This window comes from Primulina tabacum, chromosome 5 (assembly GCF_025594145.1).
Source record: "Primulina tabacum isolate GXHZ01 chromosome 5, ASM2559414v2, whole genome shotgun sequence".
NCBI lineage: Eukaryota > Viridiplantae > Streptophyta > Magnoliopsida > Lamiales > Gesneriaceae > Primulina > Primulina tabacum.
This window is the reverse complement of record NC_134554.1, coordinates 22911657-22937897: the sequence shown is the minus strand read 5'-3', so window position 1 is coordinate 22937897 and position 26241 is coordinate 22911657. Positions and strand designations below refer to the sequence as shown.

Genomic DNA, 26241 nt, shown 5'->3' with positions numbered 1-26241 from the left:
CACAGAAAACATTATACAGGACAACAAAACATTAAATGGCCTACAAGCAGCAGTGATCTGAGTGCAGCTGCAAATGCATGATTTACAAGACCAGACTTGAACTGGGACCTCGATTCAACAAACTGATTGATTAGTAAGTAGCTCTCACACAGAGGGAATATCCGCTTTGCAGATTCCTGAAATTATTTGCGTAGGTCAAAAAAATCCAAGTGACTGATATTTATGAGAAAAAGGTAATGCACTCGTTTCTTTTAGACCGAACACAAAAGCCTGTAGGAAATATGCTTACCTGAAGTGCCAAATCCAAAGATGCATCAACTTGGAAAGTTATGTTATCATCCTTCCCAAGAACTCTGAGGATTGAAGTATACCGGCCCTCAATACCAACTAAAGCGTAGAGCAAATCATCAATAACAATCAATTCCTGCAAAATATAATGAACATGACATACTAATCTTTTATCAAAGGCTAGAGATTATTAGGTTTAAACATAATTCGTTCTTTTCCATGTTAGTGTCAAACTCTATAGCTTGAGCTACAAAAATCCTAAATGGCAACATGTTCTTTCACAGACCACTACAATTGAGAACAAGAACATGAACACATCACCAACTCAATGCAAAAGTCATCATCTACAATGAATTCTTTTTAACCACATATACAAGTCTCAATTGAGCCAATTTTGCTTAAATGGGATCATATAGTACCTTAAGTGTGTATTAGTACTGACTATTGACTGAAACACTTTCAAGAAGACAGAGCTTATTTTGGTGTCACCTGAACTTGCGGATGGAGCCAAAGCCCAGAAATAAGATGGTAGGTTGTGAAACATAATTTTAAATCTTTCCAAAATTTGTGACAAAATTAAATTTTTCTCTAATATATTATAGGAAAGAGATACTGTGGGTGTGGGGGGGCTGACCACCCAAAACACTAACCTGAACTGCAGCATGGTAGCAACCTATAGGTTTGTCCATTCCAGGACTGCACAAAATAATGCGTGGTCATCATCAAAATTATTATATAAAGATACTTGATAAAAATTATTGGGCTAACAAACTTTAAGAAAAACAAATTTTGTTTGTCTTATTCAAATTGTGAATGAAATAATATGAAACAACATTGAATTTTATTGATTATCTGGATGAAAAACATCTTGCACGCTGTAGAATAAATAACAAAGATACTCTTAGTCTCTTACTCTAATCCAACAACTAATTCTTGGAGATTTGAAAATGCTTTGTGTATGTCACACTCACTTAAAATACTGTATAGGAATGAGAGAAGACTCCCATTTTAACAAGTGGAGGCCAGATTTCTGCTTTAAGGTTGGATTTACTTTTGAATGATAAGATTAAATCTCTTACTATTTATTAAAGTTAAAACCCAAATAAAAACTGTATGGTGTCTTGGTCTGTTTTTTGCTTACTCAAAAATGCCCCTGCATCTCCTTTTATTTTCTCCCCACGTTCCTTTCTTCTTCACTCAAATCCAACGCATATCAGATTTTCTGAAATCCCCACGTTCCTCTCTACTTCCCTCAAATCCAACTCAGAAAACAGATTCTTTCAGAAACAAAAAATCCAGATATCAGATTTTCTGTAACAAAACACCCGCAAATCTATCATGGTTGTTGCTTCCTCCTCCACTTCCTCAACAAACCAAACCCACGCTGCTTTGTTTATTTTTCTCACACTGCTTAAAGCGGCACACAACAGGACAAAGACTTCCACAACCATTCATCTACACCCAATCGTCGCATAACTGGAAGCCGCAACCAGTTTCAAATTCTTTTGAAGAATAACCCACACGAACTGTCATGTAAGAAACTCTTTCACAATGCCATTTTCTCACGATTTTCATATTTTTGCTTTGTTTTGTTTAACGTTAATGGAAAAAAGTAACATATATCCAAATTAATTTCTAATTGATTGTTTTTTCAATATTTTCCGCACACATTTTTGTATACCCAAATTTCTGAATACATCCGATTCATCGTGTTCTGTGAAGAATTATTAATGCATTAACGTATCCAAATACATATTCCGGAATTTGGGTTTCGGAAAATTCAATTGTTTTGGGTTTCAAACACCAAATTTGTTACGGGAAATTCAAATTGGGTTAGGGAAATTCATTTGTTTTGGGTTTCGGGAAATTCAATTGTTCGTGAAATTCAATTGGGTTTGGGAAATTCATTTGTTTTGGGTTTGGGGAAATTCATTTGTTTTAGATTAGAAGAAAGTCAGAAACTATATATATTAGAGCAGAAAATCAGAAACAATAGGGCTTACATGCGTCAGAGGCGAGCGGCGAGGGAGGCGAGCGGCGAGGGAGGCGAGCGGCGAGGGCCTGACAAAGATTTCTAGAAAGATCGATTACAAAGATGTGCAGCATGCTTAAAATGCCAAAATCCAATTCCATTTAATTAATTATTTTCCACTTAGCCCTCTGGAATTTCAACCTTTTCAATTAACACCAAAAGCTTTTAAAATTTGCAATTTCGCCATAACTTATCCGGAATAATGGTCATAAACATTTTGAGTTTTCTTAATTTCAAATCCAATTTTATGCTCGATGAATAACACATTGCTTCTTTTCCCACATCCTTTCTTTTTAATATTGTAAAGATATTTTGAAGTTTGATGAAATTGTAATTTAATTATCAACTTTTAATTGCAACATTAGTCATTGCCCTTAAATGTTTTATAAAATGTGCAGAAATAATATGTTTGAACCATTGGTAGTGTAACTGTCAATTTCAATAGAATGGTATCGAATTCTACTTTTTAATTCCAATTGTATTGTGTTGAGTTAGATTTTATAGTTTTCAAGTATCAAGGATTGAATTTATATTTTTGATTTTTTAATTGTCACTTATTTAATTTTTAATTTTTTTGTCATTTCTAAAATATACTTTTCATTGTTTCAATGATAAATGTTCAAACATTGTCTTCACAGTTTGATAAGAGAAAATGTTGAGTTCAAATTGGATGGTAGTATTTTATATCGTCTCATGTTGAGCTGTTTGTCTACACAAGCTAATCGAGTGTTGTGGTTTGGTATAAAGGCCAGTTATATGATTTTATTTCGCATAACTATGTGGTGATGAATTATTGGAATTTGAGATGACTTACAGTTAAAATTGGAATAACTCGATTTTGATGAAGCATGAAAATCTTATCAACTTTCTACCAATATCTGTCGAATAGGAAAATGCTTCCGCTTTGCTTTGCATCTGTGTGCTGGTATGGGTTGTTTTCGGCATTATTAATCAATTAATTTCACTACGCATTGAACAGTTGAAATGTGCTAGAATGAGTTAGCTTTCCATCAAAATTACAAGAATGAAAATTTGGTGAGTTTGGTCAAGTTATGGGAAAAAAACCAAAGTCTGTAAACTAAAATTTTATGAGTTTTTATAGACTAAGCAATTAGGCAAAAGATTTATATTGTTAAGTTATTTGAATGAATTTATGATATTATTGTGGATGTATCTCACTGATAAAACCTTGATGTGAGGATCATGGAGACGGTCTATCTTGGTGTATGATTCCATTTTCTAAATCTATGTATAACATTTTCCTTAGGTCATCACTACAACTCAACAAATTGATTTATTTATTCATTTCAGGTTTGCATATTGCCGAACAATCTAATTATTAAATTCTCCTTTATGTACTAATGATTTTGCTTTTATCTTTCGTTGTCAATCCATATTCAATTACGCATTAATACATAATTTCTTTTAGATTTATATATGGAATTTTTGTTCATTCATTGGTGAAGCTGAAAAAGATCAACTTCAGATTTTATTATAAGTTCTTTAGTTATAATATAGTATCATAAAATAATCATTATTTAATTTTATCCCTACAGAATAGTGACCATAATGTCATATAATATATTTTTTAAATTATATATAAAAAACTATTATTACATCTTTTATATCTTTTACTATTTATTAAAATTGGGCTTGCTAGAGTAACTAAACGATTTCTTGGTGATCTTTTTACAAAATTTTGATTTTTATCCCTTTCTCTTTTTAGTAATTTTTTACCCTTTACGAGTGTTTTCCATTTTTTTAATTTATCGTTTGAATTCTAAAATCCTGAAAATATGACGCACATTTTGAAAGTTAGTTTCGATTTCCCCCTTATGAATGTTTTCAAATTTATATTTTTAGATCAAGGTTTTAAATTTTGTCCAACTCTTTATTCTCTCGGGTTTTTTTCATCTTCATTATTCGGTGTTCTTAGATTCATTTGTGATACGCGCAGTTAATTTACTCTCATCTAATTAACTGCATTTAACGACGCTCACAACTTGAAACTGCCTTAGGAGACGCCACCTTTCATATGCGTTCAAAACTGAACCAGACCTCGAGACCATTTTTTAATATTTGGACTCGAATTTCGTACCATTTAACTTGATTCTGCAGTGCATATGTCTTTTACATCTTTTTAAAAACCAAAATTTAAACTTTAATCTTCTGCTTCTCTAACGCTTTGTCTACTACTATTTTTTCACAACTTCCAATAAATTTATCATATTTAGTGTTAGATTAATGAAGATTCTTTAAATAGTTTAGGCAATGTGTTCTTCACTCGGTATATATTAGGTTATGCTTTAGGTTGAATTTGATGTAATGAGAATATAGTGTCTCTTGCAGATATCTAAATATTGAAAAATGAAAGCCACGAGTTCGGGAGATCATATATCAGACAACAATGTCAATAACATGTTTTCTATCCAAAATGACGTCGCAAATCAACAACAAATTTCTTCGCAGGTATGCTATTTTTTCACACCAAATTTCAACAAAACATTTTAATACTATATTTTGGAAAAATTTTATAAAAATTATTAAAATATTTCTATTTTAAAAATCAATTTCATTCATGATCAATCATCATAAAGATACAATGTATTTAATATATATAATTTTAATATCTTTCATATTTAGACAAAAACGATGATATATTGACAAAATATAGCCTCAAATAGTTGACGACATTGCCATATACGTACATGCAAAAATAATCATTAACCAAAACTGTTGTTAAAAGTTAAAAACACAACGGTTTTAATAAAAACCGTTGTCGTATGAGTGTTGTTGATTTGTATTTTTCTTGTAGTGGCAACTAATTATTCTCTTCTATCTTCCATAAGAACTGATTATTATTCTCTTCTATCTTCCATACTAATTTATTACCAACTTCAAAATACAATATTTTCACCAAGGTTCAATAAACAAAAAGTTCAATTTCTAAGCAATTTATAATGTATTTAAACTATCTACCTCTTTTCGTTTCTCGATGCGTTTTTCCAGCCTAAAGATGGGGAAATTGTTCCTCTTCTGTGACTGAGGAGTAGCATTTCTAAATAAAGTACAAAATTCATCAACATCTCATCCACAAAACAAGAAGAAACATTGTGAAGATAGTTGGCTTTATCTATGAGTATTACGATGAGGTGGTAGATTGACCATCCTCTCATTCATGGGCAATGGTACATTGTTGCCACTCTTTGCATTTTACTCAATTAATATACAACCATTATTAAGGTAAATACTCAATGAGCAAATACATGCACTTTATAAAAATCAAATTAGACATTGCATTATATACTTACACTTCAGGTGCTAAGTTGGGTTAAGTCCCATTAGAAGATATGTTTCACATACTGAACGTAACATAAAAATTTAGAAAACCTTTAAGAAATGTAATTCATAGAATCAAAAATTAAAGAGAAAGGAAATTAGATGTAAAAATATTTTTTTACTACAGATTTATGAAGATGGTAAAGTTGTTCTTCTGCCAGCTGTCTTGGTGATCCAGTTCACTCGCTCCACGATATTTTTACAAAGGTTTGATTTTTATCCCTTTCCCTTTTTAGTAAAGTTTTTACCCCTAACGAGCTATTTGGTTTGCTTACGAATTTAATTTATTTGTGAAACAAAAAAAATCTCAAAATGTAGTTTGAGAATGAATTACTTGGTAATAATGGACTTTTAGAGTAGGTGTTTACCTTACATATTTGTTTATTATGTAATTTCTTCAAGAAATAAATTTCAAACTACAATGTTCATATCTTTTTCCTCATTTTTAGTGTATAAAAATTAATTTTTTTTTATATTTGGTTGTGTTGAACTCTAAAAGATAGCTAGCTGGTTGTGTTGCTCCAGGAATAATAAGTTAATTTGAGATTCTTCGTTAGCTTTACTCAAGCAGAACTATTAATACGCTAGAACAGAGAGGGTTTATCCTTATGCATACAATGTGTAAAGATAAATATATCTTTAATTGTATTTGTTCAATTTATTAGCTGAATTTAGGAGACAAATTTGAGGTTTTAGCTTCAATAAATTTTAGTTTGATGATATTATGATATTTTTGAAAATCATTTGACTATTTGTTTACTTTTTTTACGTTGAAGTTTATCATTATTTCACATGAGATGATATTGTGGCTTCAAAGGAATAATATTTTTTATGATCAAAACCTATATCATGTAAGGTAAGAAATTGAGTTTGGCAGATTTATTTAAACTTCGGAATCCATTGCCTTTCAAGATTCAGGTACAAAATGTTTCGGTGTCATGTTGTTGTAATATTATAAATGTTTATAATATTAGCTCAATATATTCATGACACACGCAATACGTGTGCCTCGGTGGCTAGCATGGATAAATTATAATGTATTGTAAAAGAAATTAAATAGGATGTGAAATAATATTGGTACATAATAATTTATTTAGTTTGATTGATTAAGATTGACATTATAACTAAATGATAAAATATAGTTTTACCCTTTCACTATTATAAAAAAAAATGTGATCCGCACACCTAACGGCCCCACACAGAGCTGCCCCACGCCCTGGTGTGTGAAGGGAGGGTAAATCAGGGATATTCCTGCCTGGCCAGGTAAGTACCCAGGGAGAGGAAGGCTCGCGATTTGGGCGCGATAAACAAGGCCGAATACATCTTTGCGGGATTCGAACACTCATTACCTTCTTTTTTCACCAAGGCCTTTGCCATTCCAGCTGTGCCCCTGGGGGCCCCTTGCACCATTATAAATATTACTACATTTGATTTCACATAGTAGAATTGAGATTTTAATTCGTATAGGAAAATAAATTAATTTTTCTCAGTTCACCATTATAAATTTGAATATCTACAATTTGGCAAATTAATATTGCAATTGTATCAATTTGAATTCTCTCTTTGAAAAATATTAAAATGCGAGTGTTAGAAGTAGCATTAAGAGATCCAGGAAATAAATTGTTTTTCTTTTGTATTTTTATAGATCTCCGAAGTGCATATCTATGAGCAATCGTATCTTAGCAAGAAGCATATTAAGAACCTAATTAGCTCAAGAATACACCACACTGCTAATTGTCCAACAATCAAGCATTAGTCTTGAACCTATGATTTTTGTATACTGATTGTTTCGATGATTGCTGTAGTCAAGCATTTTCCTTTCTTGTAGAATTTACATTTGTATTTATATTGTAAAACTGATCATAAATAAAATAGAGCTTCCGTTTTCATCCTTTCTAAAATATTCTCATCGCATCATAAACAGTATTTGTGCGTCTACAAAACAAATCACAATGACTGAAGCAAGAACCTGAACTCAACCTGCAATCCTTCCACAATGTTCTAGTTTGATCTCCATCAAACTGAACTCCAGAAACTTTCTTATGGTGGTCTCAAATCATCACATCGATTCGCAACCTTGGCATTTATCATCACATTACCATGAATGAAAAACAACTGAAAAAATTGTGAATGAAAAGGGAGAAAAAAATTCAAACACCCAATATCAGCTCTGATTAAATAACGATGGGCTTCTAAATTTTAGAGAAACAGGAACACCCTTTGATCCGTGGATGTCAAAAGAACAACAATTGCTTCCTGTCACTATTGAAAAGGAAGAAAACTTGAAAAATTGATGGTAATCAAGAAGGGTTCTCGTTCACTCGAAGAGTATCCTAAAGAATTCAATTTCATACGTGATACTTTGCAGCCATTCAAACCAGATCTCGACAAGGTTTTCCAATTTGCTAGAGGCTTAGGTACCCAGTATGCAGAATTTTAGAAAGCATGGATCCCAAAGCCACCATATCATACATTTAATCAGTTCGTTTTGGCACTCCAAAGCCATGAACAAACCTTAGCATCACAATGTGAGGAAGAAAAGATATACATTCAGCCCACTCAGGCATTCCTTAGCCAAAGGGGTGAAGGGCAAAATGGACGAGGAGGACGTTTCAACTCTCGTGGCAGAGGATTTACACCAGATGGACAATACAATAACATCCAAAATGTTGCAGCTAAGTTCAACCAAAATGTGAACCAACAAAAATCAACAGCCCGACGATCCAAATCGTCGACCAAAGTTGGACTCCCAAAGAACAAACAACTCAAACAGTTCAGGTAAAACTACTCTTCAAACATGTGGAAAACCTAATCATCTTGCCATTGATTGCTGGGGCAGGTTTGATCATTCATACAAATCAAAGGATTTGCCACAAGCTCTTGGTGCACTTAATCTTTATAATGAAAGTGACCCATCATTTTATGTGGACTCTGGAGCTACTGCACATATGACCAATGAAGCATGTAAATTGTCCTCGTTAAAATCTTACACAGGAAATGATATGATTTTTCTGGGTGATGGAAATGCAACACCAATCTTGAATCTCCCATGTGGGTAATGCATATGTTTCTACAGAAGAAGGGAAATTTAAATTAAAAGATGTGCTTGTTGTTCTGCGGTGGAAAAAAAATCTGTTATCAGTAGGAAAATTTACATCCGAGAATTTCTGCACATTTGAGTTTATAGCTTCTGACTTTGTTGTTAAGTACCAAAACCAAAAGATAATCTCAAAGGGGGCATAAAAAGGGACATTTTTATGCATTGGATGGAGTTTTTCATGAAGCTTTAAGCGAGATAAAGAAAGGAGGTTCATCTTCTATACTTTGGAATCAACGACTAGGACATCCTAATTCAAAGTTATCATGTTTGATGAAGGAGAAAAACGCTATTGATGTTTCTCATTGGATAGCTAAATCTCATGACTGACGTATGTATTAGTTGTCAAATCGGTAAAAGTTGTGGACATCAATTACATGTTTCTTGTCCAGGAATTCCTCAGCAGAACAGTATTAGCCGAAAAAGACATAGGCACGTAGTTGAAACTGCGCTTACAATGCTATTTCATGATGATTTGCCACTACCTTTATGTGTTGAAGCTTTTTCGGCTTTGTACTTAATTAACCGTTTGCCATCATCATTTTTGCAAAACGAAAGCCCGTATCACAAGCTTTACAATAGATATCCAGATTACAATGCTTTACGGGTGTTAGAATGCTTGTGCTTTCCGTCTTTGAAACATCAAGGAGGTTCAAAATTTGCCAAGAAAACATATCCATGTGTTTTTCTTATATATAGTCCTATACATAAAGGGTGTCAGTGCTTAGAACAAAAAACAAAATGAGTCTACATCTCAAGGAATGTCATTTTTTACAAGGAAGTTTTTCCTTTCAAACCAACTCAACTAGTCCAAAGCTCTCAAAAGTTTATACTCTCATAATTTCCGAACTTGGATGAATGGATCAGCACTTAAAAAGATTATCATTCAGCTCATTCAAATGAAGACAAAAGGGAAAATCCTCAAACTCTAGCTGCTCTTGATTTTACAAACTGTTGTGACAATGTTTTGAATGCAGATTACTTTCCAACAACTGAAGATGTCTCTCCCACGATCCTTGAGCATCATAGTGCTGACCAAACAAACTCACGAGTCATTGATTCACTTAACCAAATTTCTGCATATTCTCATAATCTTTCAATGCAAAATGATTCTGAACCAGCCGAAGAAACTCTTGAGATATTTAACAGAAAATGGAAACTCAACCACCAACCATCGAAATTTTAGAATCAATTCTGAAATTACCTCTCGGTCACTGCGGCAGAGTAAGCCACCATCATACCTGCAAGATTATGCTATTGTTGCAACCAGAGATTATTTTTCATGTGTCATCTGAACCGAATACACTCAAAAAAGCCTTAAAAGATCGGCGCTGGATCGACGCTATGCAAGATGAACTTTCTACTCTCCAGTTCAACAATACATGGCACTTAGTTCCCAGGCCTTTTGGAGTTAATATTGTTGGCTCAAAGTGGGTTTATCGTCTTAAAACAAAGGAAGATGGAACAATTGATCGCTTCAAGGCCCAATTGGTTGCAAAGGACTTCACCCAAATCTCTAGTGTTGACTGTTGACTATGACGAAACGTTCAATCCAGTAGTTCGATTAACCACCTAATCTCTGGTGTTAACTATGATGAAAATAATCGAAAATTTCTAGTACCCGACATGATCGGGTTGGTGTCGGGTAATAAAATTGACTACCGTACTTGTCGGGTACCCGACCCACACCCACCCCTAATTTAAAGGCAGCGAAACACATTTTGAGATATTTAAATGGTACAAAAAATTTGGTGATGCGGGTGATGCGGATTGGGATAGTTGCTGTATCACTCGGAGAATTACTACAGGTCTTGATGCATTTCTTGGTGTTAAAAAAAGCAACCTATTGTGTCTCGTTCCAGTTCTCAAGCCGAATATCGATCCATGGGCTCGACAACAACAAAAATTACATGGTTAACATTTCTTTTAAGAGATATTAGGGTTACTTTATGAAAGGATCGGTTAGAAGGTGATAAGTATTTAGAAGGGGGGGTTGAATAAACACTTACGGATTATGTATATTTTTCGAAAATTGGGTTCAGTTTAGTGACAAACTGACACTCGATATCTCGTCAGTCGATAACAATCAGTTTAACTGAAAAATACTGTTGCAGAAGTAAACTGACTGAGAGATAGAATAACTGACTGAAAATAATAACTGAAATAAAAATGCACACGGTTTGTTTCTGGATGTTCGAAGAATAGAATAACTCCTACATCACCCCTTCTATCACGAAGATAGGATATCCACTAAAAGATTTTGATCGAATACAAGAGTGTACTGATCCACTTCAGTTTGGACTTAACACTGCCAAAACTGAAACTCTTAGTTCACAAAAACTTTTACAGTGCGTGACTGAATTTAACACAACTGAATGAATCTATCAAAGATTTCAAAGTGTTGATAAGCTCGTAAATGTAGCCTTGATTGCTATTGATATGTCTGATAAGAGTGAGCTTTTGATATTTGAATACGAGTAGTGATTTTAGCAGCGTAACAACAAGCTTGAATAGAGTAGTTGTTCGTTCTTGGTTGTTGTTGTTCTCGACTGCTCTTCTCGCCTATTTATAGGCTTCTCTTCCAACGGTAACAATGAATATAACTTGAATTTTATATCCGTTGATTGCCACGTCAATATTCTCTGACATTCGTACACTGTAGATTCTGAAACGCGGCGTTCCACTCCGAGTTGCAGTCTGCCTTGTACTATTGTCAGTTGGTGTCCTTTTCAACTGATGACGTGTTGCAATAGCTTGTGTGTTTTCGACTGAATATATCGACTGATCGGTTTACGACTGATCAGTCAGTTGACTTGAAAATTCATTTACGCTGGTATCAGTTGCCTTTGATATTATGCACATTAATCTTCAGTTAGGCAGCTGATAGTTGATTTGCGAAGCCTGGTTACTTGATCAGTTAGTCCAATAAGTTCGATGCTTAGTTTGTCAAATCACTGAAATTTAGTTTCCAACAATTTCTCCCTTTTTGGTGATTGACAAAACTTGGAACTTAATAAACTGATCAGCAGAAGTAGAGAGAATAGTTTAAAACCTTGTAGATAAAATAATTTTTCTAGTGTACAGATTCATACAAAGAAAACAAATATCCTTCAACTAATAACTGACAACAGTTGTCTCTTCAGTTTGTCTCTTCAGTTCTGATCCTCTCTTAATCCTTCATCAATCTAGCTGCTTCCCCTTTTTTGTCAAGCACATCGACTTTTCGAGATAAAATTCGAACATCGGCTGCAATATCTTTGACAGCTGATAATACAGTGGTTTGCAGCAAGTCGATTTTCTTTGAAACAGATATCTCCATAGATTCAACTCGTTTGTTGATTGAGTCTTGAGTTAGGGAGAGACTCTCAGCTAAGCCTCTGTTCTTTTTAAGTTCATCGATCGTAAAGGAGATAGAGGTCACAGCAGCTTGAATTGACTTCAGTTTCTCTGAATTGAATTAACTTGAGGAGTTCAGCTTCAGAGAGTGAGCAAGTTGAGTGCGTTGAATTTCCTTAATTTCTTTCATTATCTGTGACATGTTGTTCTGAATGTCCTGAATCTCTTCAAGTACTAAATCCATTTCTGAGGATGAATGAGGAGATACAGGTCCAGATGGCCCTGGTTCTTGTTCGTTGGTAGTTTGATCAAAGACCACCAAAGTCCTGTCAGAAACTTCCGTTTCAGCATGTATCAGCTCTTGTAAATTCTGGGGAGGAGAAGAGATAGTAGGAGGATCCAATGAAGAAGATGGTTCTTCAGTTTTTTGAACTATTGGTACTTCAGTTTGCATATTTTCAGTTGAAACTGAGTTCAGTTGAGCCTCTTCTGTAGAACTAAGAACTGCCTGTTCAGTCACAACCATCGACTGAACTGGTTCATGAAGTACTTCAAAATTAGCCATTTCGGCTTGTTCTTCAGTTGCTTCAGTTTGAACATCTGCTGTTTTTTTAGTTGATGCAACATCTTCAGCTGTTCTGACTGTTTCAAGCTGAATGTCATTCGTAACTGACTCGATGACCTCATCTAGATTTGCCAATGTCAATTGAGCTTTAGAGTAAATCTGTGGATTATCAGTAGGAGTTGTAGAAATTGGTGATGTTGGAGCAACTGAAGTTGAAGGAACATTTGCTTTTTGAGAAGAAGTAGCAACGTCTTGAGGAGACTCTTGAACTGAATCTTCAGTTGAGAAGTCTTGAGTGGCTGCTGGGATGATTAACTCTTGATCCATTTCCCAATGTTTGATTTCCGTTTGTAGTCTGATAAGATCCGTTTCTAGTTGAGCATACACTGCTATATCACTGAATGCGATTGGACTGGTCGGATCAAAGTTTTGCCGCAGCTTAGCAACTATCTTCTGTAGTCTCTGTACTCTCATAAGATCGAAGAAATACTTATTCCATTCAAGAACTTGAGTAATGGTCGATGCCTTTACTGTATTCATCACCACTTTTTCAAGATCAATAAACCTCCTCAGTTTGGATTTCTTCTGAAGTTCTTTGGCAAAGACATGAGTCCTGAATCTGGCCCATTCATCAAAAATTTTGAGCTTCTATGCTGAAAATTCATTAATCTCCTGCCAAACGAGATCAATGTGTGTTTGTAGAGCATTTTTAGGTCTGGGCCCTTCTTGCATCTTTTCTTTGCCCTTTGGATCAGTCAGGATATGTGAAATGCTTAATCCTGAAGTAGTTGAATCGATACCTTCTCTGATCGCTACAACTTTTGGTCTGGCAAAAGGTAAAGGACTATATACGGAGATTTTGATCAGTGGAGCCGTAACTCCAACAAGCTTCTTCTTGTCACTAGATTCAGTGACTTTCTTCTGTAGCAGAATCTTGGATAGAGGTAACTGATCCTCAGTTGAGGGTTCAGCTGGGATTGCTTTCAAAGGGACAGCCTGGATGGGCTGTTGAGTTTCTGATATAGTCACCCTATCAGTTAGGATAGTGCCAATTATTGCAGCAGGCTTGGTCTTCAAAGTCCGTGTTTTTTTGATGATCTTTGGAGATGGAGTCTTCTCAGATTCAGATTCAGTTACAGCCAACTTGCGTTTGATTGTCTTTTTCTGAATAGCTTTCTTTTTTTGGACTGAATTGGGAGCTTGTTCAGTCCCAATCTCCTTCTTGATCTTCACGAATTGTTCAGGAGACATTTCCAACTTTGATTTTGGTGGCTGAATGTTTTTGGCGTTGAAGATTTTCAGTTTTGATGATCTCTCTGAATCATCAGCCACCAGTCCTTTGACTTTCATCAAATAACTCAGCTGCACTGCGAATCCTTTGGACTGCTTGGTTGATTGAAACATACTCCTCAAGATATTGAAGATAAGATGCTTCCAGTTCAATCTTCGACCAGCCATAATAACAGTAATGGCCTGAAATTTCTCCAAGGTTAGTGCAGCAAATGATCCTGCTTTTGCTAATAGCCCCCTGGCTACAATATCAGCCAGCAACTGAACTTTCGGCTTCAGTTCCTTCTTTAGATCGGAAACTTTGATTTTCCGTCCATCAGCAGAAAGTAGAGTTTGCATCTCTTCGACATCAGATGCCTTAACTTCAGCAAGGTTTGCTAGCCCATTAGAAGGCAGCTGGAATGAGTCGCCGAAGAACTGTTCCTCGATAGTCAGCAACTGCCCATTCACAGTGGTGGTGATATGTCCGTTCTGATCGACGAAGCCATTAGCATAGAGATCTTGAATCTCTTTGGTATAAATTTCTTGGGAAGATAAACCCAGAAATTTCTTCAGTCCGGCCTCTTCTAGTTTAATGAAGATATTCTTCACTGCGTCATCAGGGACAGTCATAGCTGAATCGAAGTCAATAGCCATTGCGTTCATGATGTGAGCTGGAATCTGATTTTCCATTAGAACTGAATGATTTTCTGCGACAAAAGAAAGCTTGAATTTGATTTTGCTCTGAGAATCTTAGGTAAGCGTGAGAAAGAAAATCTGAAATGGAGCGGGCAAAGTACTTATGTATGTGACTGTTCAAATTATTGGACACGTGTTAGTCCAGGAAATTTTGAACAAAAGACGTGTGTACGTGTGGTAAATGCGTGTGTTAAAAAGACATGGATTATATGGGTCCACGTTTCAACCTACTATTTGTTGAAAGACACCATTTAATGCCTTGATAATCAGTCACGTCACTTAATATAGAATATTTTTCGATTTATCAGTTAACTTATCGGAGAAGATCGGTTAAATTAGCTCCTGACTGACCAGTTGAGAACTTAGTCAGTTAAGTTGAAAACCACTTACTATTGTCTTCTTTTTAAATCGTCATTCCCCCTCAATAAATGCATATATAAATTACGAGAGATTAAGCAAGGCGAATTAAAGTAAATCTTATGCTTAATCGTATGCCGTAATGATTTCGTCCTTTTAGCTTCCTTGACCCTGGGCTATAAATAAGAATAACTCGGTTAGTTTCAAACTTATTAGCAAATAATTATCCAAAACTTATAATGGCAGGTGCAAGTAGCTCGAAGACTCCTGATATGGCCGAAGCATTTAAGAACTCAGCTCTGGAGAAAAGAAAGACTGCTATGGAAGATGAGGTCTTCCACAAGATTCTCCGATACTGGGAAAAGCTTCAAGAACTCCAGTTCCTCCAGGAGTGTAGAATGGCTACCACCCCCAAACTGTTGGTAAAAATGAAGAAATATCGGCAGCGCTTGCACGTTGCTGATGAGGTGGACTTATTCGCAGATGACGGTGTCTACCTACTAATGTTCCAGAAGGAAAGGAAGATCTTAGAACAAATTGCTGAGTCAGATTGTAGAACCCATAAATCAGACTACGTATAAGCCATGCATAGTTTCTAGTATTTAAATTAAAATGATTTTTATTGCATGAGTATTTAAATTCTTTTTCTTTTAAATTTAATTATTCTATGTAGTAGTTTAATTGTTACGTTTTCAGTTAAATAAGTGAGGCCGGACTGGAGTTGGATTATTGAGATAAAATTCAATATTAAGAAAACATTCCTAGAATTTATGTTAGATAAATAATAAGTTAATTTAATGTAAAAGGAGGTTTAAGAATTATTTAAGTAATTTAAAGATTTAGCCATGCATGCAAGATAATGTTATTCCATAATTAATTTATTAATTCACTGAAATATTTAATAGGTAGATAAAATTCTAAAGATTTAAAATACATCATTTAAGAAATATTTTCCCTTCCATTATCTTAATTTTCGGCCATTTCATTTTTTTGTAGGATTTAAATTTGTCGACTCACAATTTTGGGGTATCTTTATTTATCCCTTCTTGGCATAGATAATTCCTTCAATTTTAAATCCTCATTTAATTAGTAAATAAGCAATCTTCCACCCCACTTTGAAAGCAAAAAACAATCGGCCACCTCTTGAAAAGATTTGTTAATTGTTTAACAACCCACCATTTTATTTCTTTCCTAAATCTTGTCTTGAGAGATAATTCCATCACAATTAATCTCCAATAATTAATAATTAAGCAATATTGTTACCCCATTTTGAACATCAAATTTCGGCCCCCTCCTTTTCTAGATTAAAAATATTTGACAACTCATCCCTTGATTCATTTCTTTATTCTTTACTTGGTAGATAATTCTCTTCATTTTTATTATTCATCACTAATTAAAGATTTAAGCAATCTTCTACCTTGCATCTAGACAGAAAAATCGGCCACATCCCATTTAAATTATCCCTCAAAAATCCCTTGATATCAAAAAATATCACAATCATTCCTTATCTCACAAACTAGAAGGATAGAAAGATTCATTCCTCCCTTTTATCTTGCAACCTTTCCCTCATTTCCTAAACACCTTCTTCTCTCCATTTTCGAAAACTTCAGAGCAAAACTTCAGAGAAAAAAATCGTGTGAGGTTGAGAGAAAAACAAGAGAGAAAGACTAGTAAGAAAAGTAACTCCGTCTCCGTCGCGCCGTGTTCGTCGTATCTTTTGTTTTCTTCAAAACAAAAATTCAAGGCATGTCTATATCCTTCATTTCTCTTCAATCAAGACATATAGGTATTTTGAAACATCATTTATCCATGATTTTATTAGCAAAAACCGAAATATGGACAGCAAGTTTTATAAAATTCTGCACAGATTTTTTTTAGCCTTCCTTGTGCACTTCACGTTTTCTACTTGTTTTGATGGTTCAGGGTATGGATCGATTTCCAGAGGCTCAAGGCTGCTTTTAGACATGAACTAGGATGTGTTAGGGAGGTGCTGGTCCATCAGTTTGAGTCCCTTCGCCGCATGCAAGACGGAATGGACAGCAACTCCCATAGTGCAGATTTTTGTGTTTCGATTCTTGTTTTCTTGCCTAAGGTGTAGTTTCTGATCCTGGCTGCCCTAGGGGCTGTAGCCATGGTTTGAATCCCTCCTTGACATGTCTAGGGCTTGACCAAGTCGGCCTTTCATGGCTTGGTTCATGGTCCCATCAGTTTTTAAAATAAAACAAGAACAGCCCCTTCGATTTCTATCTTCAGATTTTTGTGTGTGTGAGTTGGTGTTCGGTTTTGTGGTGTTGGGTGGATCTTGGTTGGCTTCTAGCCCTTAGCCATGGTTCACTCAATACCCCATGGTGTCTAGATCATGCCACGGTTGATCAAATGGCCACTGGAATAATCCACGACAGCAAACAATAGCAACGTCCCACGCATGCAGTTTTTGCTCTCGGTCGGAAGCGTGGTCACGTTGCTGGTGTTGTTTGAATTGTGGCTGGCCTAGGGCCCTAAGCCATGGTTCAAACCACACCCTAGGATGATGGGAAGAGGTTCTGGTCGGTGGTTCAAGCCCCAATGGCTAGTAGCCTCGCAAACGACGCAAGGAAACGCTAACACAGCTGCTGTATTTTTGACAGCAAGTTGTGCTGAGGTTCAGAAGTGTGTTTCGAGTTCTTGGTTTGCTTTTAGCCTATGGCCTTGGACTGGACAGTACCTCATTGAGTCAAGAAGGTCATGTTTTTGGTCGTTTGTGATTCGGTTAAGTTTAGAGGTCGTACGAGAATTTACGGTGCAATGTGCCAAAGTAACTCTCGAAATAGCGTTTCAAGTTTTGGCCTCCATTCACCAAAAATTTCGAGTACTGAAAATTTAGGGGCATTATTTCATCATTTTAGGTGTATTTTAATCATGACTAAATGATAGTTCGGTGTTGGTTCGGGTTGGCACGGAATCATGATTAAATAATAAGTCATTGGGCGTAATTGTCTCATTTTGGGTTCGATTACAAAGTTGTGGTCAAGTTAAATCATTTGCATATTTTTCATGTTAAAGTTAATTAGGTCGCAGCGAGCCTGGGAACGATCCCACCCATTCGGTAAAATTAATACAAGATATTTAATTATGTTACTTAATTATATTACGTGCAAAAAAAAATATATATATATATATATATAATATTCATTTTTGAGATTTATGCGATATTGCTTGTGGCCACTTCATTATCATGGGATTATTACTTCACCCGTTGGTCACTGACCGGTTCATGTTCATTTATTGGTACGGATATCCAGTCCAAGGGCTATGATGATCTCTACCGCCCAGTATACTGTGGTTTAGTCTGATCAAGCGATCCAGTTCAGTTCAGTTCAGGGGCCACTTGCGTAGAACATATTCTCAACAGAAAATTATTATATGCTATTTCATGACAGGGCTCTATCGAGCAACATTTCACTTATGATTTTCAGTTCAGTTATGCACGTATTATAATTACTCATGACATGATATTTTTACGTTATGCCAGACTCATGATATTTTTACCATGCATGCAATTTTATTATTATTACTTGTTATTTATGATATATGCATGCTGAGTCTTTAGACTCACTAGACTTGATTGTTGTAGGTACTGATGAGGTCGGGACCGAGGGCGGGGACCAGTGAGTCATCTTGGGTCGGCAGTAGTAGGAACCCGATGACCTCATTTTCAGCATATACTATTTTATTTCAAACTCAACATTTTTATTTTGTTGAATTATTTTAAGTTGTTATTTTGAAAACATTGTTTACTTCCGCTGCTACTTTAAACATTGAATCTTTTTATCAGTTTATGAGGCATTTTAATTATTTCAAAAGAAAATTTCAAATTTTTCCACAAATTTTCAAGTACGAATTTCGGGCCTCTACACAGATAGCTTCCTTAAGACTTCCACCGGAGATTTAACCAGTTGGTTGGCCAAGTGGAGGTCTGCTGTTGAGGAAAATATTTCACTGTACTCCGTGCTGATTACTTTTAAATGAATAAATGTTTATCTAGTTTATCTTTGTCTTTTATTTTCCTGCAAGAGTTAATCTCATCAGTCAATCACGAACTGAACATAATAGCTGACAAATAACAAACTGACAAGCTGACATCAGTTAAAAATTAAGAACTGATAGATGACACAAATTAATTTATAACTGATATATTAGCAGTAAAACTGATTAGGATAAATCAATTAATCCAAGTATATTGCGAAAGTGAGAAAACTTAGTCTCGGGCAATGGTTTGGTGAAGATGCCAGCTGCTTGTTGTTCAGTTGAGACATATTCCAGTCTTATGTCCTTCTTCAAGGCATGATCTCTAATAAAGTGATGCCTGACATCTATGTGCTTGGTCCTTGAGTGAAGAACTGGGTTGTAGGTAATAGCAATCGTGCTTGTATTGTCACAAAACATGGACGATTCTTTGGCAATAACTCCATAGTCTTTCAGTTGTTGCTGAATCCAGAGAAGTTGAGCACATCAACTACCAGCAGCAAGATATTCTGCTTCAGTTGTGGAAGTAGCAATGGATGTCTGCTTTTTGCTGAGCCAAGAGATCAGTCTGTCTCCTAGAAACTGACATGATCCACTTGTACTTTTACGATCAAGCTTACATCCTGCATAATCTGCATCTGAATATCCAACTAGATTGACAGAGGAGTCTTTAGAATACCATAACCCAACATTTTGAGTGCCTTTGAGATATTTTAAAATACGTTTGGCAGCTGAAAAATGTGATTGTTTAGGGTTTGCTTGAAATCTGGCACACATACAGACAACAAATACAATATCAGGACGACTAGCAGTTAGGTACAATAATGAACCTATTAAACCTCTGTAAAGTGTCGCCTCAAATGATATCCCCCCTTGATCAGTGTCTAGTTTGATTGATGAACTCATGGGAGTACTTGCAGCTGAACACGATTCCATGCCAAATTTCTTCAGCAACTCCTTTGTGTACTTAGTCTGACTGATAAAAATGCCTGTCTCCAGTTGCTTCACTTGTAGTCCAAGAAAAAATGTCAGTTCACTCATCATGCTCATTTCAAATTTATCATGCATCAACTTAGTAAATTTCTCGCATAATTTGGGGTTAGTTGACCCAAATATAATGTCATCAACATAAATTTGAACGAGTAAAATGTGATCATTCTTTGAAAATTTGAACAATGTCTTATCAACTGATCCAACAGAAAAATCATGATCAGTTAGAAATTTTGAAAGATTTTTATACCAAGCTCTTGGAGCTTGTTTAAGACCATATAAGACTTTGTTCAAATGGTAGACATGATGAGGAAAGAGATGATTGATGAAACCTGGAGGTTGTTCAACGTAGACTTCTTCTTGCAACTGACCATTTAGGAATGCGCTCTTTACATCTATCTGGTAGACTTCGAAATTCTTGAATGATGCATAGGCAAGGAATATTCTGATAACTTCCAGTCTTGCAACTGGTGCATATGTTTCATCATAATCAATTCCTTCTTCTTGCGTGTATCCTTGTGCTACCAGTCTCACCTTATTGCGCACAACTGAACCATCTTCGTTCAGTTTATTCATGTACACCCATTTTGTACCTATAACAGTTTTTGAAACTGGTCTTGGAACTAGGTTCCAGACATTGTTATGGGTAAACTGATTCAGCTCCTCTTGCATTGCATTTGTCCAGTTTGGATCAGCAAGAGCTTCGTCAGTTTTCTTCGGTTCCAATTGCGATACGAAAGCTGAATGAATAAATAAATTGAGCATCTGATTTCTTGTTCTCACCGGATCAGATGAGTTACCTATTACTAATTCTGGAGGATGTGATTTCTTCCATCTGTATTCAGCATTTGTTGTATCCAAGTCAGCAACTGCTTCAGTTTGCAACTGGGTGTTTTCTTCAGTTTCAGTTGCTGCTCCATCAGTTGGTAATTGAATATCCTCAATAGGCTCCGCCAAATGATTATTAGGAACAGCTTCCTGTTCAACTAGTTGATCTAACACTTCTGGTTCAAGTGTTTGGAGGTTGTCTTGATTGATATGATTTTCTTCTTCATCATCATCTTCCAAATTGATATTTGTAAATCTATCCACTAGCTCAACTGGATCAGTTGGCTTGTCAGTTACTACAGTTTCATCAAAAACAACATGTATAGACTCTTCAACATTTAGTATGCTCTTGTTAAAAACTCTATAAGCTTTGCTGACTGATGAGTATCCCAAAAATATTCTCTCTGCGGATTTAGCTTCAAAGGCTTTTAAATGATTTTTGCCATTGTCAAGAATAAAACATCTGCAGCCGAATATTTTGAAGTAAGAAACCACACTTTTTCATCCATGCCAGATCTCATAAGGTGTTTTCAAATGATTTTTACTTATCATCGATCTGTTCTGAGTATAACACGCAGTGTTTACTGTCCCCTGCCCAAAACCTTTGAGAAATACCAGAATCAGCAAGCATTGTTCTAGCAGCTTCTTTAAGGCTTCGATTTCTCCTCTCAGCTGCACCATTTTGCTGAGGAGTTCTAGCATCTGAGAGCTCATGCTTAATTCCAGCATTTTCTAAAAAATTTGAAAGAATTTGATTGATTAATTAAGTTCCTCGATCGGATCTGATTTTATCAATTCCAACTGATTTCTCATTTAATAGTCTTTTGAAAAGCTTGATCAGTTGTGCAGCAGTTTGGTCTTTGGATTTGAGAAAAATAACCCAAGTAAATCTTGAAAAATCATCCACAACCACCAAGGTGTATTTCATTCCCCCTAATCTCATGACTGGTATTGGACCAAATAGATCCATATGTAACATCTCTAAGCATCGGGAAGAAGATTGTCGGCCCTTGTTTTTAAAAGAAGATTTTACTTGTTTACCAAACTGACATGCTGAACAAATTTTATCTTTGGTAAAATCCATTTTGGGCAAACCAATGACAAGATCGTGATTACTCAGATATGCAATAGATTTAAAGTTCAGGTTGTTTAATCTCTTATGCCACAACCAGTTTTTAGAAGATTTTGAAGCAATAAAACATACTGGTGCATAAGGTTGATCATTCCAACTGACTTTGTAAGTGTTTCCACATCGTTTGCCAGTTAGTATGACCTCATCAATTGAGTCTTTGACTGAACAAGAATGTTTGTCAAACTGAACTGAGAATCCATTATCGCATAACTGACTGATGCTAATCAGATTATACTTGAGATTCTCAACTAATAAGACATCATTAATGATAAAGTTACCATGGATAAGCTTACCCTTACCCACATTTTTACCTTTGGAATTATCTCTGAAACTGATGTTTGGTCCAATGTACTTGATCAGTTGAGATAACAAGTTTGCATCTCTCGTCATGTGTCGTGAGCATCCACTATCCAAGTACCAGATTGATTCCTTGCTTGTACCTGTTACCTGCAATCACACACAAGATATAATTTTGGTACCCTTAGTTATTTGGGTCCTACACTGATTAGTCCTTTAGGAACCCAGACTTGGATTAGTCTAACTGACTGTCCATTTGCTGTATTCCATATGGTCTTTCTCGATTTGTGTGTGCTTGGTGTGTAGTGTGCAGATGAGACAACATGTGATTAATTGGACTGGCTTGTTGTTATAGTAATTGGAGTAGCCATTTGAATAATTCCTGCTGAATCTTTTTGACGACTGACTGCGTGAGTCAGTTAAAACTTTTGGGCTATAACCAATACCATATCTTCTAGCCTTGTTCGTACTTTCAGTAGGCTGTTCAACCAGTTTATTTGGCTCAGTTTGTTCTTGTACCACAACTGATTTGACAAAGTGAATGTATTTCCCTTTATCCATATTCAATTTTGGTTGAGTACTTATTAGAAGACATTTCATCTTGATTACTGAACCCTAAACTAGTTTTATCAGTAACTGATTTCTGTGAGTTCTGTATTTCAATTAATGCAGCAGATGATTTGTTCCACACCTGAATACGCTCAGTTTGCTTTGAATTTTCAAGCATCAACTTCTGAATCATTGATTAATTCATGCTTCTTTCAGCATTGAGCTCAGCATTCTCCCTTTTTAGACTCAACACATCAACTGATTCATCAGTTTTAGTTTTATTGTCTATGGGATCAGTTTGCTTTGCTCTGGCCTTTTCAAAAGATAAGGCAAGCTTGTGGTACTCATTAACCATGTCATGAAGAGTTGAAATGAGTTCTTCTTTAGTGAAATCAGTTGAGGTGAAAGTCAAATACCTGTTGACTACTTGACTCCACTTCTGTATCACCAGCCATTAGACACTTCACTTCCTCTTCACCATCACTGGAACTGCATGAGGTTCCTGGCTCTGACTCCTCGCTGTCAGTTTCTGCCCATTTAGATTTACTTTCTTCAGCTAAGAGCACCTCATGCTTTTTTCCTGAAAGACTTCTTATCATCCTTGGATCTCCTTTTGTGCTCATATGACTTCTTCTTTCTTTCAGTCGAGCCTTGACTGTCCTTCTTGGATTTGGGACAGTCAGCAATGAAGTGACCGGGTTTGCCACGGTTGTAGCAAGCATTTGATTCCTCTTTAGAATTGTTTCTCTGATAATGCTTCTGAATGTTCCCTTGATTCTTCCTCATAAACCTCCCAAATTTTTTGATGAACAATGACATAGCATCATTGCTCAGTTGATCAGCAACCTTCTCGACTGAACCAGTTGGTTCTGTTTTGATAGCAGCTAAGGCAGTTGTGGCTGCTCGAGTAGAAGGTTCTCCTTCTCGAGTTTGCAGCTCAAACTCATAGGCCTTCAGATCAGCGAATAGGTCATGAAGCTCAACCTTGTTTAGATCATTGGACTCCCTCATTGCCATGGTCTTAACGTCCCACTCCTTGGGAGACCTCTGATCACTTTTAATACAACTTCTTTGTTGGTATACACTTTTCCAAGTGCATTTAGATCATTGATGATACAACTGACTCTTTCATCATACTCATGCATCGATTCTCCAGCTCTCATCTAGATATTTTCAAACTTTTGAACAGCAACAAAAAGTTTATTTTCTTTCGTTTGTTCATTTCCTTCACAAAGCTGGATCAGTTTTTCCCAAATTTCCTTAGCTGTCTTACACATCTTGATTTTGCTGAAAGTTACTTTATCCAGCATTTTGTACAGTATATCCTTTGCCACATTATCCAAATTTGCTTTTCTTTTATCCTCAGTAGTCCATTCCTCTCTGGGCTTTTCAATTCTATGAGGTGCCCCATCGGTGATTGCAACTGCTGTGTTAGCTTTCAATATTTTCATCGGACCTTCAGTGATGACTTACCACATGTCATCATCTTGTGCAGCTAAGTGAGCCCGCATCCTGATTTTCCAATCATCGAAGTCTTCTCTGGAGAACATAGGGATTTTATTGAAAGATGCCATGATAATCAATTTGAGTAGAAATATTCTGAGACGAGATACAACCGCTCTGATACCACTTGAAAGGATCGGTTAGAAGGTGATAAGTGTTTAGAATTGAATAAACACTTACGGATTATGTATATTTTTCGAAAATTGGGTTCAATTTAGTGACAAACTGACACTCGGTATCTCGTCAGTCGATAACAATCAGTTTAACTGAAAAATACAGTTGCGGAAGTAAAATGATTGAGAGATAGAATAACTGACTGAAAATAATAACTGAAATAAAAATGCACACGGTTTGTTTCTGGATGTTCGGAGAATAGAATAACTCCTACGTCACCCCTTCTATCACGAAGATATGATATTCACTAAAAGACTTTGATCGAATACAAGAGTTGTACTGAACCACTTCAGTTTGGACTTAACACTACCAAAACTGAAAATCTTAGTTCACAAAAACTTTTACAGTGCGTGACTGAATTTAACACAACTGAATGAATCTATCCAAGATTTCAAAGTGTTGATAAGCTCGTAAATGTAGCCTTGATTGCTACTGATATGTCTTATAAGAGTGAGCTTTTAATATTTGAATACGAGTAGTGATTTTAGCAGCGTAACAGCAAGTTTGAATAGAGTAGTTGTTCGTTCTTGGTTGTTGTTGTTCTCGACTGCTCTTCTCGTCTATTTATAGGCTTATCTTCCAACGGTAACAATGAATATAACTTGAATTTTATATCCGTTGATTGCCACGTCAATATTCTCTGACATTCGTACACTGTAGATTCTGAAACGCGGCGTTCCACTCCTAGTTGCAGTCTGCCTTGTACTATTGTAGGTTGGTGTCCTTTTCAACTGATGACGTGTTGCAATAGCTTGTGTGTTTTCGACTGAATATATCGACTGATCGGTTTACGACTGATCAGTCAGTTGACTTGAAAATTCAGTTACGCTGGTATCAGTTCGCCGTCGGTGACCGCTTCCGCTCGCCAGAAAAGGTCGACTGGCAGTAAAGATGGAGGGAAAAAGAAGAAATTATTGAAAAGGGAAAAAGTTAAAACTGGGAGTGAGGCAGTTGTATCGTTTCGAGATGGGATGGTATTATAATTTTCAGAGAACTTTAGATATGGGAGTGAGGCAGTGGTATTATAATGTTTGAGGTGGGATGGTATTAAATAACTACTACATAATCAACCTATAAGCAAATATAATCAATCTGTTATAGAGATTGTTCTTCTCAACAAGGTGGCCATATTACCGAAGTGCGGCGATGCAAAGCGTGGACTATGTCCGGCGGTCGGCGGCTAGAAGTCCAGCGGTTGACGGTGCAAGGCAAGATGTCGTGCGCGTGTTGTTGAGGTTTACGTAAGCTTGGAGAAGTGAGAAGTGGAGAGAAGACTCGCGGCAGAAAATAATAGTAGGGCTGTGCAAAATGGGCCTAAATATATGAGCATAATGGACCTAAAATTGGACAGTATAAAATGGGCATAAAATTGAGAAGTATTTTTAAAAACTGTCTTGGGCTTTACTTCAACTTAGCGCACCATTGCCTCGGCACCTCGCTATCGCCATACCGAAATAACGAAGATAGCGCTTGCTACGTGAAAGTGTCTCGCGCGTCGCCCCCTGTAGCGAGTGCTACAAGCGCTATTGACAACTATGCATCCAACACTACCTAGTTGAATATAATGAATATAGCTTGCGTGAATCTTGATTTCCAGCGAGCCATGAAGTTTCGAAAGTGCAAATACGACCAAAATTACTGGAGAATAAACAAAAATATTCCTGGTTTTGTAAAACTCAAGTGAAACCCAATACTAAATATGGAAGGAGAACTGATATTAGCCAAGACACCATCGTCTGACCTTCTACTTAAGGTATGATTTAGAGCTAGAAATTATTTTA

At 36.0% G+C, this 26241-nt stretch overlaps 1 protein-coding gene across 7 annotated transcripts in view; it reads right to left on the bottom strand.

Annotated features, from left to right (window-relative positions):
- The window catches only part of LOC142547319 (gamma-tubulin complex component 2), a 39162-nt gene that overhangs the window by 12060 nt on the left and 861 nt on the right, over window positions 1–26241 (bottom strand). For 5 of the 7 annotated variants that reach the window (XR_012820653.1, XR_012820655.1, XR_012820656.1 and 2 more), the window contains exons 3-5: window positions 939–984; window positions 290–424; window positions 45–176 (exon numbers count right to left, since the gene is read on the bottom strand). Coding sequence is in view for 4 of the 7 variants with exons in the window: in XM_075655560.1 (XP_075511675.1) it covers window positions 45–176; window positions 290–424; window positions 939–984 (313 nt within the window). In the remaining 3 variants the exon portion in view is untranslated. Of the gene's footprint in view, window positions 1–44; window positions 177–289; window positions 425–938; window positions 985–2291; window positions 2390–7628; window positions 7767–26241 lie in introns of those variants that run through there. The other 2 variants (XM_075655562.1, XM_075655561.1) reach the window with 2 other exon arrangements.